This window comes from Phasianus colchicus, chromosome 27 (genome assembly GCF_987193195.1).
Source record: "Phasianus colchicus chromosome 27, bPhaCol1.hap1.1, whole genome shotgun sequence".
Lineage (NCBI taxonomy): Eukaryota > Metazoa > Chordata > Aves > Galliformes > Phasianidae > Phasianus > Phasianus colchicus.
Window position 1 is genome coordinate 5,200,543 of NC_143462.1, and position 17,776 is coordinate 5,218,318.

General features: G+C 49.4%; 1 protein-coding gene across 1 annotated transcript; it reads left to right on the top strand.

Moving 5' to 3' along the window:
* Positions 1 to 7,473: 7,473 nt before the first annotated feature.
* On the top strand, positions 7,474 to 12,072 carry PRNP (prion protein (Kanno blood group)). The gene is made up of 3 exons (XM_031608016.2): positions 7,474 to 7,600; positions 8,380 to 8,453; positions 9,915 to 12,072. Exon 3 carries the CDS (start codon positions 9,917 to 9,919, stop codon positions 10,733 to 10,735), a length of 819 nt encoding a protein of 272 aa, XP_031463876.2. The 5' UTR covers positions 7,474 to 7,600; positions 8,380 to 8,453; positions 9,915 to 9,916; the 3' UTR covers positions 10,736 to 12,072.
* The last annotated feature ends 5,704 nt before the right edge of the window (positions 12,073 to 17,776 follow it).

Below are 17,776 nucleotides of genomic sequence, written 5' to 3' on the forward strand. Positions count from 1 at the left end.
AAGGAAATGAGGACAGGCTTGGTTAATGATTCCTCAGCTGAAGCAAGGCCATGGTTTATGAATAACTTCCAGCCCTTTCCTAAATGCCCCTTGTGATGGTTTAACTATTAATGTTCATCTGTGCACCACCGTAGAAGGAGAGAGGAAGAAAATACAATGGCAAGACAAGGAAAGCCTTATAAATTAAGAATAGTTTAATTGGAGGGAGAGAGTGGGAAGAGGGAAGAAAAAAAAAAAGAAAAAGAAAAAAAGAAAGAGCTGTGCAGAAGCAAAAGGAGAAAACATGATTCTCTTCCTCCCATGACCAAGCAATACTTGGCACTTCTTGGGAAGCGGAGCCTCAATATGCATAGCAGTTCTTTGGAGGAGAGCTGCTTTCATGACAAGAGTTTCCCATCCTTGGGGGAAAGTGGCTTCCCCCACTTCTTCAGCTTTTATTGGTGATGCCATATGGTGTGGAAGGTCCTTCTGATTGGTTTAGGTCAGCTGTCCCAGCCATGATCCCCACAAGCTCTGCCAGCTCCCAGTCCATTGGAACCAAAGTGTTGGTGCTGTGTCAAGGCTGGCGCGCCTTTCTCTCCACTCAGTTATTTTCACTGATAGCATAAGGACTGCAAATGGTGCATTTCCAGCTTCTGAATGCAGTGTTTTTTAATTAAAGTGAATACCTTCTTCATCAGAGTTGGGTTTTTTTCCATCTAGGTTTGTCTTGGCTCAGTGCTCTGCGCACTTATGGGACTTGAACCAAACCTGTGCTGATTGAACCGCGCCTTCTCACATCTTCTCTCTGGAAATTCAACTCCTGCAGCTCCTCACCTGCATGCACGCCTCTCTCATGCTCTAGCAGTGACCCTGAGAAGTGTCTATAATTACTATGATCAATAATTCAGTGGCCGGAGGGCAGTGGGAGCCGGGAGCTCTGGCGCCAGCCCAGGTGTGTCCCCCCCCAGCAGCTATTTCCAGACATCAATTCCTCTCCCCCGCTCCCAGAATTAAGGAAAAAAATACAGGAAAAGTGTTTGCAGCTCCTTCTAACACAATCGGCCTATTTCTGGAATTAAAATACCATTGGGGTATTTACTATTGTTGTTTCATTTCCCTTTCTTTCTCTCTGTTTTTCACAAGACCAACCTGTTTTTCTCCAGAAAATGGCCCCATGACCTTCCCCATCTGCTGCTCTCATCATCCCTGAAAATAGCTCCAAAAGCTGAGACACAAAACTGCAGGACCCCCAGCTGCCACAAACAGCTCCAATCTCTGTGTTCAGCCCAGACCCCAAAATGTTCATTTTAAAAGTATGTGTTCAGAAGAGTTACTGTGGTTAATGAGGAAGGAATAAGACCCCAATGTGCAGCTTTTTTTCATTTAATCCCAGCCGTGGGGTTGATGTAACTGCATTGAACTGAGCATCTTTGATTTATTTGGTGTAGTGGCTGACCCAAGGACTGCTTAGCAGAGTAACCCCAGCTCCCAAGCATGCTGAGAACTCACGTCCCAGAGGCTTTGCTGCAGGATAATTCCTTTTTTACGTGACAAGATCCTTGCACCATTGATACCACAAAGATATTTTGAACAGTGCAGATGTTTCTGGGCAGAATACAGCCACAAAAATGCCCTGGGAATTAGAAATTGTGTTGTATTATTAGCACTGACTATTGTTTGCTATTTCACAGCTGTGTGTGAGGCTTTACTTGCAAGAAGCCTCATTGTGCTGAGGCTGGCATGGACAATTGACCTGGTTCTTTGGCCAAGTTTATGTTTCTCCATCCTTCCTAGACAGCAGCCCCATGACAAGGCTGCATGGTTCTTGTAATCCAGTCCATAATGGCTCTGTGCAGATTTAACATCAATTTTATTACCCAATTGCCCTTAGCACTATGTCCAGGATCTGGAGAGAGTTCATTGAATCACATAATGCATAACATAGGCATCTTATGCGCTGCTGCTGGCTTTGGGTAGCAATCGTCCTTTAATAATGCATAAAATGAGGCATTTCTCTGTTGGGTACCAGAGAGAATTTCAGCTGGGGAAACACGGGGAAATCCTCACTCGTTTGGAAAGCACAGATGTGTCAACTGCTTGATAGATTTTGTAAGAAATAACTTGCTGGTAGGGACAAAGTGCTTTGAGGAGGATGAAAGATTCTGCAGCGATGCAGGCGCTTCCTGCCACAAAGCCACCAGTGCCATAGATTGGACATCAAAGTTCTGGCTGTGTTTCTTTACAGGTGAGCATCTTCTGAACCAAAACCTGAAGCACAGGATGGTTCCTATCATAAGAGCCCCTTACCATGAAAGAAAAGAAGGCTTAGCCTGCATGTTTTGCTCCTCCCTGGTCTAAGATCTATGGAGATGTGGCTCTGAGGAATGTGGTCAATGGGCATGGTTGGCTGGGGTTGGATTTGGTGGCTTGGTGGTCTTTCCAACCTTCATGATTCTGTGATTCTATGACTCTTTGATGACACTGGATAAGGATGGTAAAAAAGCTCTGAGTCTCATCTTCTGCCCAATGCACCCACCGTAGAAACTCCACATAAGGGGAGACTAAAAATCTGAAATTTTCACTTAGACAAATAATAATAATTGCAGATCTCAGCTGCCTTTGAGCTCTGGCTGAAAAACAGCCAGCGTCCCCAAGGACAAACCTTTTGGATGATCCCAAGTGCTCCTGGGTGGGAGGGAGCACGCAGCCTTTGAGCTTACTGTGCTTTCTGCTGCACTTGCATCCCCACTGCTCAGTGCTGAGGTAGCCATGGAGATGCCTATGGGGAGCACTGTGCCCATGACAACAACTCCATGTGAGCATCTGGAGCATCCTCAGAGCAGCGTTCCTCTCCCTGATCCCTTCCCTGCACCAAAGCATGGTTATTGGCTCTGACTCCCACGCAGGGATGGTAAAGCTTTCCTCCAGCAGTAATTCCCCTGCTAAAATAAAAGGGCAGAGTATGAAACGCATGGAGCAGATTTGGTATTTAACATCTCTGAATATTTGGTATGTAATATCCCTTTGGTATAGAGTGTCTCTTTGGTACATAACGTCAGCAAGAGCCTCACAAAGAGCCTTTCATTTGTTGGTTTGGGGAAAAAGGAAAGCTTTGTAATAAATCTCAGGTCAACCTCCCAGCTGGAAGATGTGCCAAAATGTGCACATCATGTTATAAACTCAACATATTAAAAACCCTATGGCTGAAAACCTACATTATTTCCCAGTCAAAGGTATGCACTACCCAAGCTCTGCCTGTCTTTTTTTTATCTTATTGAGACATCAAGAGAGAAAGGGGGTGAACACTCCTCCATGGAAAAGGCAGAAAGCAAAGTAATGGCCTTGGGAAGGTTTATCTACAGGGAGAGGGGGAAAAGGGGGTTAAGGCGATTTGCACATCCATTTGGTGAGCAAAGTGGGTTTAATCACCTCATCCTCCCTGAGCTCTTGAATTAGAAACCACAACACAGGAAGCGAGAGCTGGATTCTGTCCCTGGTGAATAAACAGAGCAAAGAGCTGGACAAAAGCTATGCATTAGAAAAGGAAAAGAATACATAAAATGAAATATGGATAATGAAAGTTTATAGTTCTTTTTAAAATTTGTCCATCTCCAACACTTTGTCACATCCTGCCCCATCTCAGAGGCAGCCCCGAGGAATGAATTGGAGGGTTTAGGGGTTGGAACTAAGGGATCTTTAAGATCCCTTCCAACCTAAGCCATCCTGTGCTTCTAATGAGCCTCCCATTGGAAGGGTGACGGGATGCGGCGCTGCCATAGGTCAGCTTTTGGCCAGCCCCTGCAAGCTCTCAGCACGCAGCTGACGCACATTTGGATTGGGAATGGAATGGTATTCGGATGATTGATGTGAAAACAATGGCAATGAGAGCACCTTCACCCTCCCGGGGTGTGCCCTGGATTATTTTTAAGGAGGTGACCTCAGAGCCGTGCTACGTCAGCTGCTCGTGCTCCCATTGCTGAATGCCTTCCAAGGGGATTGCAAGTTAAAAATAAATGGGAGAGGTGAAGGAAAGCCTCCTGGTGAGTCAGGAGCAACCACTCCTGAATGAGAAGGAGAGAGATTCAGTTTTTCCTGCAGGGGAGCCAGCAGGGCAGCCCTGCGTTGCTTGGGGAATGAGGTTATAGAAGTTGGGTGAAAGCACTGCTGACCAAGTGTTTGTTCCTGCAGCTTTACAGAGCTTTGAAAGAGCCCTAATGCTGGCTGCCCTCGTGTTTTCCAACAAACAAGCGTGTTATTGAGGAAAAAAAAGGACATAATGTGCTCTTTCTTCTAAGAATTATGGCTCTTCCACTCTCTCATGTTCTGGGCACAGCAGTGAATTGTTCACCCCAAAGACGCTGATCGCAAGTGTCCATGGCAGCTATCCAGAGCATGTGTTATTTTTTCATTAGATACCAGAATCCAACAGCAAAACCCTGGAAGTTTCATGACTTACTCATCCCTCCACTTTCTCATGAATTCACACGTCTATTGCTGGCAGCAGTGCACTGCTGGGAAGTCACCAGCCCGCAGTCAGGGATGGTCCCATCAGTAAGGAGCTTACACATGTCCCTGCTTGGAATAGCAGTGATACACAGAGCTTGTGTACAACCCCTAATCAGATTGCATCCGGTCAATGAGCATTTATAGCTCTTTTAAGATGTCTAATAGTAAATAGAGGGTGAGCGTGTTCTCCATGTTCCGCTCTTTCAACAAACCCACTTACTGAAGGATGGAGCTGTGGCTTGGAAGCACAGTAAGAACAATATCTGACACATTTGCTGCAAAATTTTTTTCACTGCTGTGCCCCTAGAAGGAGCTTCCTGCCCACAGCATCACTCTAGAACCTGAGCCCCATGCAGAGATTTGCAAGGAGGCATTGCAAGGACCTGCAAAGCAAAGGAGACACAAACGTGAGCACCATGGCCGCTGGTATTCCCCTCTCCTTGGGCAGGCATTGATACATTTTCTTTTTTCAGCCTTTGGCTTTATCTGTTTAAATAAAAAAGTCCTGGAAACAGCACAAGAGAAGTGCTTGAGAAGTTTGCTTTGCTTGCTTTTCCCCTGTGTTTCCTCTCCTGATGTGTTGCTGGGCTGTTCGCATCATTACATGATGCCAGGTTTAGGCTCCAGGGATGCAAACCCCAGCATAGCTTTACCCTGTGTGAGCAACCAAGGCCTGTGCAACATCCCCTAACTGGTTTTAAATTACTTTTAATATCAGAATGACATTGAAAATGAAGGCTAACTGAGTGGCATCTGTTTCACTGTGGTGCAGATGCCCTGGTGCTTTCCTTCCCTGTGCTAATGTTGCCCTACTTACTTACAAATTGCTTTTTCTCTGCTCCCATCAAGGCAGGAGCCAGCAATCACCGAGATGTCTGTTTCACCAGAAAATCCCAGGGGAGAGCATTTTTAAAGGAAGAAACCTTCAGAAGCACTACCAGAAAATAAACCAATCTGCAAATGCAAAAACACACTTCATTACTACTCCATGCACATTAAGGGATGGCTTTTGTGCACATTATTGCCATTGGAGAGTTCAGAGTGCATCCTAGTGATTGCTGCCCCAAGCCTGTCAGTGTTTGAGGCATTTGGATAAATGCCCTCAGTGATGTGCGTTAATTTTTGGTTAGTTCTGAACTGATCAGTTGGACCTGACAATCCTTGAAGGTCCACCTCAAATGAACTCCTCTCCTCTCCTCTCCTCTCCTCTCCTCTCCTCTCCTCTCCTCTCCTCTCCTCTCCTCTCCTCTCCTCTCCTCTCCTCTCCTCTCCTCTCCTCTCCTCTCCTCTCCTCTCCTCTCCTCTCCTCTCCTCTCCTCTCCTCTCCTCTCCTCTCCTCTCCTCTCCTCTCCTCTCCTCTCCTCTCCTCTCCTCTCCTCCCCTCCCCTCCCCTCCCCTCCCCTCCCCTCCCCTCCCCTTTCATTCTCAGCTGATATATTCCCAGCTCCAGGGTGTGACTGTGGGATGGTGATGGGCTGTGGAACTCTGTGCTCTTATCCAACCCACAAAATCTGCCACATGACCCCCAAACACAAACCTAGTAAACCTCAACCAAACCATCTTAATGCCCTCCCTTGCAATTTGTGGCTTTCCCCAAAAGCAAGCAAGAATTGCCCAAGTGCACTATGTGAACGGAAGGGTTGTGCATGAATTAAAGGGAAAAAAGAAAAATCAATGAGAAGCAATGAAGCAGGGTTAGATGGACCCTGGGTCCACTCCCAGCTGCTCTCATTATTAAAACAATGTCAGTGTTTTGCATCTGTTACGAGAAAAACAACCCATTAATGCTTTCTAACCTGGCACCAATTCCCCCCTCGCTTAACATCATTGCATCTACCGGAGCTGTGGCTGAGGCTGAAGATGAAGGGTGGACCTCCAGCAGGGATCGATACAGCTCTCAGCCTGCTGACAGGAGAAATTTCACCCTGAGACACCTAAAGCAAAGAGCACTGCAGAAATGGTGTGGCTCAATTGGAGACATGCTGCAGGCGCATTTGTTTGGGTCTTTTTAGCATTGTGAACTTCCACAGTACCTTGAAACAAACGCATAGGCTGCTCCATTTGCAGCTGGGATCTTCCATAGGAACAGCAATGTATGTCAAGCCCACAAAGCCAAACACCCAATGCAACCCATTTTACTGCCAAACAGAAGTGATTTTAATTTTAATTTAATTTTTTTTTTAACATAATCCAGCCAGATGGACAGAGGAGAACACAGAGCACAGAGCTGGGAATCCTCTTTACAGCCAGATGTGCTGCGCAATCCAGTGGTGGGAGCACTGGCCTGTGCCAAATCCAATCTGGGTGCACTGAGTTCTGAGCTGCAATCACATCTCCTGGCCATCATGGCAGAGTGCCCTGGCTGCTCTGGACTCAGCTTTTATTGGAGCCTGACCTAAAGATGAGCACAATGGCTACAGCAGGGTTTGAGTTGGCCTTTCGTGCACTGTAGTCACGTATCCTCCCAAAGTGAGGGCTGTAAAACCTTGCCATCAGCATCACACATCATTTTTAATATGTTTAATTTGCTTCTTTCCATTGACCACAAAATGCACAATCACTGTGCCCAAGAGTTTCACTCATCCAGGGCACAACACTCTGAAGATGGATTCACTGAGCACAGTGGGGATGGGTCGATGGTTGGACCTGGTGACCTTAGAGGCGTTTTCCAACCTTAATGGTTCTATGATCTATGACTGGGCTTGGTGGGGAAGGGTCAATGATTGGAACCAATGATTTTAGAGATCCTCTCCAATGTTAAAGATCATTTTCACTGTCAGCCTGAGCTTATTTTATCCGCTACCCACCAAGGGATACTGCGTTTCTTACAAGAGAGTGCACTCATAGGGCAACCACTTCCTTTCCTCCTCAAATATCTCCCGAATACCGATGAATGCAAACTTCTCTTGAACAAAGCTGCCAGGCGCTGAGGTTTCCTATCTCGCACTGTTTGGGGGAAGACGGCAAGGACCGGAACGCCGCGCTCAGAGCGAAGATTGCTGGCTGCGCTGCGTGGGGTTGGGCTGCTCAGCAGCCGGCTCCTCCCTCTCGCTATTTATTCCTTCCTCCCCCCCTACGCTGGATGCGGATCATCTCAAGCCGAGCGGTGGCGGTGAGTGCTGGGGACGGGGCTCTGGTTTGGGGGGCACGAAGCCACCGGGGGCTGCGGGAGGCGATGGGGCAGAGCGGAGGCATTTCTAACAGCGGGCTCTGCGCGGCGCCTGTGGTTGAATCGCTTCCAGGGGTGGGGGCTGCCCTCCTTTCCGTGCCTAAAAATAGAGATTTCAGCTGCCTGCCTTAAGGCAGCTCTGCTCCTCGCCTCTGCTCGTCCGCTCCTGGCTGATTCCACGCTGATAGCAGTGGGAAATTTCCCCCACCCTACATCGACCCCCGGGTTTTGTTAACTCAGCGTCGTGGGTCACAGTGGCTCGAAATGGTGCGGCCTTGTGTTGGGGTGCAGGAAAAAGGGGGGGATTTCTGAAAGCTGGGGGTTATCAGGAGTGTCTGTGTGCTTTGTGCATCCCCCCAGCCCTCATTTTGCAACCCAGAGCTGGAATTTCCCAGCATTGCAGGGTGAGCTCATCTTCAAATTGTAAACAGAGCATCTTCCCCACACCCAGCACTCCTCCACCTCCTCCTTCCCCTTTCACTTCTCCCCTCCTTCCCAGATCTGCACTCCAGGCCCCACCACACTGTGATTTTGGCAGCAGTGCTGGATTTACCCCGCAGAGCTAAAGCCCCATGCATGTAACTGCTGCTCACAATTGCTTCATACATCCTCCATTTTCCTCTTCCCCTCTGCCATGCTGTCACTGTGGCACAGATATAAAACCCTCCTTATGGTGCCCGATGCCACGAATCACCTGAATTAATCTGTCATCTCCCTTCAAGGCTTCTTGAATCGCTCATACATAAATATCTTTGAGTCAGAGGAAGCAACACCGACCCCAAGACCTCACCCCAAGGTAAGAACATCCCCATTCCCCATTGCTTGTAGGGCTTTAATTACATTTATCGGGGCTCAGCAATTAGCAGTGCCAACACAACCCAACCCCAGCTGTGTTTATCAGAGCTCCAACACCATTGCAAACAGGTCGGTGCTGCTGGGCAGGAACACCCCCAGGGCTTTGCCAAAGCTTGTTTCCATCCGTGCTGCATCTCAGAGTTATTTTGCCATCCCTTGCTATGGGAGATCATACGTCTTGAGGCAAGCTGCCAACTTGCTGCTTTATTTCTTCCCCCTATTTCCCGAGTCCTTCTTTGAGACCACACAGCATTTGGCCATCTGAATTTTAATCATGTCTGCTATCTAATTTTTCAAGTCATTGATCTCATCCTTGGGTGGGCACTGAGGGATGGGAAAAGCAATAAAGCAGCAGCCAAGGCCATGTCCCCCCATCACAGGGCCACGTCAGTGCATCCCCCATGCTCTGATTCTTCTGGGAGGGAAAAAGGATGTTATTACCTGAACAAGGGGAGAGATTGGTTTGTTTGCTTGTGGAGTGTGAAGCTGTAGTTAATAGGCAACTGGAAGAGGTGGTAGCTTAAGGAAGGAATTGTTCTGTTATGTCTCATGAGGGATGGTCAGTGTGTCTCATGAGAGTCATCTGTTATCTGTATTTAACTCGTCTTAGGGATTAGTGGTGACCATTAATCCTGGGGGGGTGGGAGGAAGGAAAAAAAAGGGGGAAAAAAAAAAAGAGAAAAAGTGGGGAAAAAAAGGAAAAAAGGGAGGAAAATAGGGAGGGGAAAAAAAAAAGCATACTCAAGGCTCAAGCTATGGGCAATGAGATGAGCCGGGTAGCACATCCAGCCCAGTGCCCTGCTGGACTTGAGAAATGTGGTGACCTATGCACCTTCGCATGGGAGAGTTTTCAGTTTGAGAGATGTTTTCCAGAGTTGGTGTCCATTACAGCTGCTCCATTTCCTGGGCAGATAACAACTCATTACAGTGGCATTTTGCCCTCCCACCAATCTCAGTGTCGGGGGCTCCTGCCAGCCCTGCATGCCCCCGCAATGCCAGCAGCAGAGTGCTGAATAAGCAAAGACTGCAAGCGCATTAACCAGAGCGATGCCAGCAGCTCGTGCTCTGCTAAGGGCTGTGGCACATAAACAGAGACTTGTGAAGCATGCTGACAGAGTTCTGTTCTCTGGCAGAAAACCCGATGCTGAAGATTGCAGTTAGCAGCAGAGATGGCGTTTGAGGCTCATGGGAGGGTGTATAGGAGGTTGCAGGCATGGGGAAGAGGGAGATGCACAGGTTTTTCGGAAGGGTAAACATTTATGCCCAAATCTGTTCAAATGGGGATGATGTTTGGGATGATGCTCAATTTAGGCGGAAGATTTTGTGATGCTTATAAAGGAGGTGGGGATGGGAGGGGGGTCTCTGCTCACTGCCCTAACGGTGCGTGTCCTTATGCCCGCAGCCATGGCCAGGCTCCTCACCACTTGCTGCCTGCTGGCCCTGCTGCTCGCTGCCTGCACTGACGTTGCCCTCTCCAAGAAGGGCAAAGGCAAACCCAGCGGTGGGAGTTGGGGAGCCGGGAGCCATCGCCAGCCCAGCTACCCCCGCCAGCCCAGCTACCCCCACAACCCGGGGTATCCCCACAACCCAGGATATCCCCACAACCCAGGGTACCCCCACAATCCCGGCTATCCCCATAACCCCGGCTACCCCCAGAATCCTGGCTACCCCCATAACCCCGGTTACCCAGGCTGGGGACAAGGCTACAACCCATCCAGCGGAGGAAGCTACCATAACCAGAAGCAATATAAACCCCCCAAAACCAACTTCAAGCACGTGGCGGGGGCAGCAGCGGCGGGCGCTGTGGTGGGGGGCTTGGGGGGCTACGCCATGGGGCGCGTTATGTCGGGGATGAACTACCGCTTCGACAGCCCCGATGAGTACCGGTGGTGGAACGAGAACTCGGCGCGTTATCCCAACCGGGTTTACTACCAGGATTACAGCAGCCCCGTGTCGCAGGACGTCTTCGTGGCCGACTGCTTTAACATCACAGTGACTGAGTACAGCATCGGCCCTGCTGCCAAGAAGAACACCTCCGAGGCTGTCCAGGCAGCGAACCAAACGGAGGTGGAGATGGAGAACAAAGTGGTGACGAAGGTGATCCGTGAGATGTGCGTGCAGCAGTACCGCGAGTACCGCCTGGCCTCGGGCATCCAGCTGCACCCTGCTGACACCTGGCTCGCCGTCCTCCTCCTCCTCGCCACCCTTTTTGCCATGCACTGATGGGATGCTGTGCCCTGTGGCAGTGAGATGACATCGTGTCCCCGCGCCCGCCCATGGGGTGTCCCTTGTCCTCGCTTTTGTCCATCTTTGGTGAAGATGTCCCCCCGCTGCCTCCCTGCAGACTATGATTTGGGCAACTGGGAGGGAATTTTGTCCTGTCCTGGTCGTGGCAGGACGGCTGCTGGTGGTGGAGTGGGATGCCCAAAAAATGGCCTTCACCACTTCCTCCTCCTCCTCTTCCTTTCTGGGGCAGAGATACGGGCTTGCCCAGCCCTCATTGTCCCTGCAGGAGCGTATATGAAAATCCTCTTTGCTAACAAGCAGGGTTCTACCTAATCTGCTTAGCCCCGGTGACAGCAGAGCGCCTTTCCCCAGGGCACACCAACCCCAACCCACACGTCCCATGGAGGCTGATGGGTTTTGGGGAGTCCCAAGCAACACCCTGGGCTACCGAGGTGCAATTGTAGCTCTTTAATCTGCCAGTCCCAACCCTACTGTGTGGATAGGAACCGTCTGCTCTGCATTTTGCATGCTGTAAACACCTCCTGCAGCAGCACTTCAAAAATAGTGATTTGGGAATAGTGAGGCTAAGCCACAGCAGCTTGGGGTTGGGCTCATCATGTCAATCCACGCTGCTTTGCTTCCAGCTGAGCCTTGCTGCCCTTTGTAGCCTGCCCAGAGGAAGGGAGCACTGCTGAATGCCCAAAAAGTAACACTGAGCAAAAGCCTCTTTCAATGTATGATAAAAAATGAGTGCATCTCATATGGATCAGCCGTGGGAACATCGTTTGCCATCAGCCCCAAAACCCAAAGGATGCTAAAGTGCAGCCAAAGGGAAATCAAGAACACAGGGAAGGACTTGAATCAGCTCAACTGGATTGAAATGGCAAAAAGCAAGAGTAGAATGAACGCCAAGGGGATGCTGGAGATCCACCTTCTGTGAGCAAATTGTTCAACGCAGCCAGTGGAACTATTGCTTCTTGTGCTTCGGTTGCTGCTGATGTGTACATAGGCTGTAGCATATGTAAAGTTACACGTGTCGAGCTGCTCGCACCGCGTAGAGCTAATCTGTATCATGTATGTGGGCACCAAATGCCACTGTTGGCCATACCAACCATCCTAAATGATTTTCACGTCACTGTAATTTAACTGCAGATATACTTTCAGTATATTCAACAACAGCAGAAAAAGATAAAAATATCAGGACTTGGAGGTAATGTGTGCTTTGTGAGACACGGCTGTTTTGTACGTTTGTAACGGTGCATGCATTACGTTTTACTTTCCAATATTTTTCTAAATGTTTGACGTCTGGTGCAAATTAAAACGGGTGAAGCGAAGGTGCGGAGCCTCCTTCGTGCAGTTCTGGCTCTGGCCATCCCATGACCATGTGCCCCCCCCCATCCCCGGGTTTTGGTGACATCCTGGTCTTGTCTGTTTTCCCACATTTCTTCCTTTTCTCCCTCTTCTTGCCCTACTTGCACTCCACAGGGATACACTGCAGACAGAAGCTGCATTTTTTGCCCTTTAGAATCATGGAACCATTAAGGTTAGAAAAGACATCCAAGATCCCCAACCCCCCCCACCATGCCCACATCCCTCAGTGCCACATCTCCACAGTTCTTGACCACCTCCAGTGGCGGTGACCCCATCACCCCCCTGGGCTGCCTGGGCCAATGTTTCACCACTCTTAGAACAGATTGTTCCTGATAGCCAACCTGAGACCTCTCTGACCCTTCGTCCCATCCCCTGGGGACATCAATTCCCTTTAACATTTAGCCAGAAATCAAGATCTGATTAACCTCCTCCCTCCTCTTCCACAAGTGGTTTCAGTGCCATCCAACAAACATTTTCTACTAAAGCCAATATAACAGTAGATGTCCTTCTCAGTTGAGGACTTCTCCCCATTTCAACCTTGAGTTCTTCTTCCATACAAAACCCAGCACCACTATTGAGCTACTTGGAATATAGCAAAGCTTAAAAATCACAGTGAAAGAGTGAAGACTTTGGGACTTTGGCCAAATGGTGCTTTTCTTTGAAGTGATTTGGGTTGGGCAAGCTGGGAGTTGGACTCAGTGATCCCTACAGGTCCTACTCCAACATGGGCAATTCTATGAGTCTGTGATTCTACGCTATTAATTGTGCTGCAATACCCTCTTTCCTCAAGGACACTTTAAGTGTTGGTCTTCAAGCGATGTGCCAGAAAACCCCCAAAGTGACTCCTTTTCATTTTTTTTCCAGGAAAAATAAAAGAAAGAAGAACTATTTGGCACTAAACAGATGATTATTCCTTAGTGCAAACAGCTGGGAAACCACAAGAAGTCCATCATGGGGATCTGGAGCTCCCATAGGTGCTTGGGAATAGGAAAATAAAAGCCTTTCTCTTGAAGGTAGCTACTTAGAAATGGGCATCATCGCGTTATCTCGGCTTCTCAGTAAGAGGAGCAGTGAGTGGGGTGAACGATCAGATGGTGGTCAGAAAATGAGCAGGGTTTGATCGTTTGATCTTTGCACTTAGTTTCCAAAATGGGGGTGGGGTGGGAGGGTGGGGTTGAAGATAAATCCAGGATCCTACACGTTGCATCCCTCCTGTGCCAGAGCAGTGCAAAAAGCAGTGGTGAAGAGGAGGATTTGGGGTATAAAAACCCCTATGGATGTGCTGGCTCTGCTATTGGGGCTGGCTACACGTGCAAGGCAGCTGGGTGCACTCCCATGTTCCAGTAAGGAAGGGCTGAGTTCACAAAGTGCTCCTTTCCAGCCCCCAAAAAAACCCCGAAACTTTTTCCTATGCTTCAATCAAAGAGCACAATGCTGTTCCAGCGCCACTGGGATAGATGGAAACAATGAGAAACACTCAGAGGAAGCTCAGACAAAAACATTTCCACCCTCCGTGCCCACACAGCACTGAGTTAATTGGTGAAACGCTGCAGATTCTGCAGTGTGCATGGAGCTGTGCTGCCAAGCAAGCAGGAAATGTTCAGATCAGGAGAAAGATGCCCCAACGTTCATAGAAGTTACAGGCTGGGGTTATCTTCTGCTCTGCACAACATCTCCTTGTTAAGCTGAATCCCTCATTTTGACAAAAAAAAAAAAAAAAAAATCCTGCAGAAAAAAATCACAACTCGTTTTTCTGCCTAAAAAAAAAGCTGCAAAAAGAGTGTTTTCGGTGAGTTTGCACTGAGCTGGGCAGGGTTGTGTTGGCAATGTGCACTGCTGAGTGGCCAACAGCTCCATCTCGTGCCCGAGCTGTGCCTCCGCTCCAAGCAGCAGCTCTGGAGATGGCTGTGCAATGCGCCTGTTCCGAAACTGTCAGCAGACACAGCTCCCCAGGCAGCTTTCAGGTCTCATGAGTAGCAATTTCAGAGCAAAATGCGTGCAAATGCCCTGACCTCTCCTGTAGTGTCTTGTTTGGGTTGCAGGAGGTTTGAAGCACGTCTGCATGTATTGTGTGCTTCTGAAAGAGAGAAAGCAAGAAAAAGGTGGGCCTGCATTGGAGCTGCAGCATCTCTGAGTTCAGGCTGCAAGTCAGAGAGGTGAGTGAAGGATGCTTGCAGTGTGGTCTGTCCATTCAGCCATAGCATGGATGCAAAACATGGGCAGGAAGATGCAAATCTGGGACTCATCACTCATTTTAAATAGGAACAAAAACACCTGCAGGAGGGTGACAGTGAGGCAGCCCATGTTTTTTAGGGGGAGTCCCAGTATTTTGTTCAGTTCTCCTTTGCTATCAGTGGTGTGGCTCAACTGCATTGTTGGAGATGTTCAACCACCCAAGAGAAGGAGCAGAGAAAATGTAGAACTCAGAGCTGAAGGAATCCCTCTTTTCCCTGCAAGTCAGAGAGGATTTGTATCAGTTTCCCTTCTGGCAAAAACTGGATGAAAAGCAAACCTGAAACATCTGCAGAGGGCAAGCCCTGGAACTCCAGAGCCCAGGGACAGGGCAACACAGCTGTCTGTGTTTTGGGCAGCTGAAGGCTGTAGCAGATTCGGTCACACTGAGGCTGGACGGATGGGGCAGGAGGGGTCTCTCCCTGCACAGCACTGTCATCGCTGGTGCCACCCTTGCTGCAATCCCTTAGCAATGCAGGGCAACACCCAATGCTAAATACAATGGAGCTGGTGTGAAGCTCCCCATAACAAGAGCAAATTTGCAGCCCAGTACAGGATGCCCCGATACTGCAAACTGGAGCAAGAGGCTGTCTCCAAACCAAACTTTAATGCAAGTTGGAGGGGTCCATTTTGGAGCCCCGTGTCCCCAGCTGAGTCCCAGTGCTCTCTGGGGAAAGGAACATCTTTTCATAACATCTTTCCTGGTTTTTGCCGCATCATGCAAAACCAGGACAAGCACTGAGGCTGATGGGGTCAATCCAGCTGTGTCTGCACAACGTTGGGTAGAAATACAGAAATTTCCTTGCTGGTCTTGATTTCTTCATGTGCTCGATGGGTTTGCAGGATCCCAAGGTTGCCACAGGCACGGTGATGGCTGCTGGCGGAGGGTTCCAACGAATCGAGATGGCAGCAGAGCATCTCCCCCCTCCCTGATCCCCATCCCACCTCCCAGCACTGCCATGCACCACCAAGCACCCATGGTTTCATCTTGGAGGGTGCTGTGCCCCATCCCCACGTCAACTCCCAGTGTTACATCCCATGGTTGACCCAGCAGACAGCATTTGCCAGCAGTAGAGTGGGGACAATGCTACTGCACGGGTCCCTGGGGGCTCGGCTGGGGGGTCCCCGCTTGGCCCCCAGCTCCGGCCAAGCTGCAGCATGGAACCCCCCGGCTGGTGGGGGCTGCCGTTGGGCCGGGGGGCCATGACCAAGGCGGGAGGGCCGCGGGCGCCCCAGGAGCCCCATCCCGTACCCTGCGGCAGCACCGGCTGCGATGGCACTCGCCATCTTAGAGCCTCGGCCTGCGGTGTTGGCTCCACGGGAGATGGACCGAAAGCCCCCGCGTAGCCCCCCTCCTCCACCACCTCCTCCTCCTCCTCCTCGTCCCCCAGCTCTTCCTCCAACTCCACGTCGGCCTCCAGCAGTGTTGCTGAACAGGGCGAGCAGCAGCACGGCCACCCAACACCAGGCGTCACGGGGCCGCATCCCGAGTAACCTGCAAGGAAGGGTTGTGGTGGCCTGAGATTGGGTTGGAAGAGCTGTTAAAGATCATAGAACCATGGAATCGCAGAATGGTTGAGTTGGAAAGGACCTCACACTGCCATCATCTCACCCCTGCCGTGGCCTGGCTGCCTCCCACCAGCTCAGGTTGCCTTGGGCATCTCCAAGGATGGGGCATCCACAGCTCTCTGGGCAGCAGTGCCAGAGCACCATCCTCATGGTGAAGAATTTATTCCTAACATCCAACTAAATCATCCCCTCTTCTAGTTTAAAAATATTCCCCTTTGTCCTGTCACTATCAGAGCGTGTTTAAGTTGGTTTCCGAATTGTTTATAAGCTCCCTTTATGTACTGGAAGATTGCAGTGAGGTCCTGCCCAGAGCCTTCTCTTACCCTGAATCACCCGAGCTCCCTCACTCGATCTCCATAGGAGAGGTTCTCTCTCTATATATTGTATATACAATGTATTTGATATATTTAATGTTAATTATTTAATGTTAATTTGTTCGATTGATGAGGTGCTGGAAAAGGTTGCCCAGAAAGGCAGTGGATGTCCGTTCCCCAGATGGCCAGGCAGGATGGGGCCCTGGGCAGCTTGAGCTTGATGTAGTGGTTGGCAACAGTGCCATGGCAAAGGGATTGGAACTGGATGACCTTGAGGGCCCCTTCCAACCCAAGCCATTCTATGATCCTATGATTTCATGTACTTGATCCATTCGATATATTCAAAGAATCATAAACTGGTTTAGGTTGGAACGGATCCTTCAAGATCATCTAGTCCAACTACCCTACCACAGACAGGAACATCCAATATATTTCATAGAATCATAGAATGGCTTAAGTTGGAAAGAACCTAAAAGATCACTGAGTTCCAACCACCCTGCCATGGGCAGGATGGCCAGCCACTACATCAGCCTGATCAGGGCCCCATCCAACCTGGCCTTGGACGCCTCCATATATTTGATATATTGAATCTATTCTTTAACTTACTATTCAATCCATTTACCATATTCAATACACACACAAGATCAGCACTGCCATTGTGTTGCAAACTTCCATAGTGCCAACTTGTGATGTGAATGCTCCCAAGTATCCCAGCAAAGTTGCAGTTTGGTTTTTGCACCCCAGTGAAAAGCAGCAGTGAGGACCCCCCTGTATCCCCCCCATCAGCCCTTGTGGCTGAGCAAATAGATTGATTGTGCCAAAGCTGCTGAGCCATCGCTGAGCTGTGTTGACAAAAGCCTTTTGAAAAGGCAGAGCCCTGTGGAAGCCCTGTTGAAGCCAATGGAGCATCCCTGCATCAGCATTTCCCCCAATAGAAGGTGCCAGGCGTGATTCCCCCCTCCAAGCCTGACACATGAGAGGCCGTGCAAACGCAGAGCTTCCTAAAAAAAGGACTTACTTAAATTAGCCACCTTCAGCACTGTTAAAAGGACCTGTTCCTCCAAATAGTGTAGTATCAACACTTTTTTTTTTTTGCTTTAAAGAAAGTTAGGCACAAGTTTCTATTCCAGATGTTTTCAGATGTGGAAACACACACACACAAAGAAAACAGACAAATGAAGGCTTCCTTTTTCCTTCTTTTTTCCATCCCATTATCCCTGCATCCACACTTACGGATCACACTGCAGGTAATACAGCAGTGCACACCCCTCTGGGTTGCTCTTCCCACCCCGACCCCCAGATCTGCAAACCTGCAGATCCCCCAGCTCCATCCCTGCTATTTCTCACCCCTCTCTGCTGTGCACCCAGCAATGCACTGCCCTTACCTTGCAGCCGCAGCCGCGCCGCCTGTGCCTCCTCCCGTCTGCGCGCACGGAGCTCAGCTCACACTGGGATTTTCCCAGCTGATAAAGCATCACTGGTCAGAGCCAATGTCACACATTCCCCTCCCCTACAGGGAGGGATAAGTTCTTTTTAGTGGGATGGGCAACAC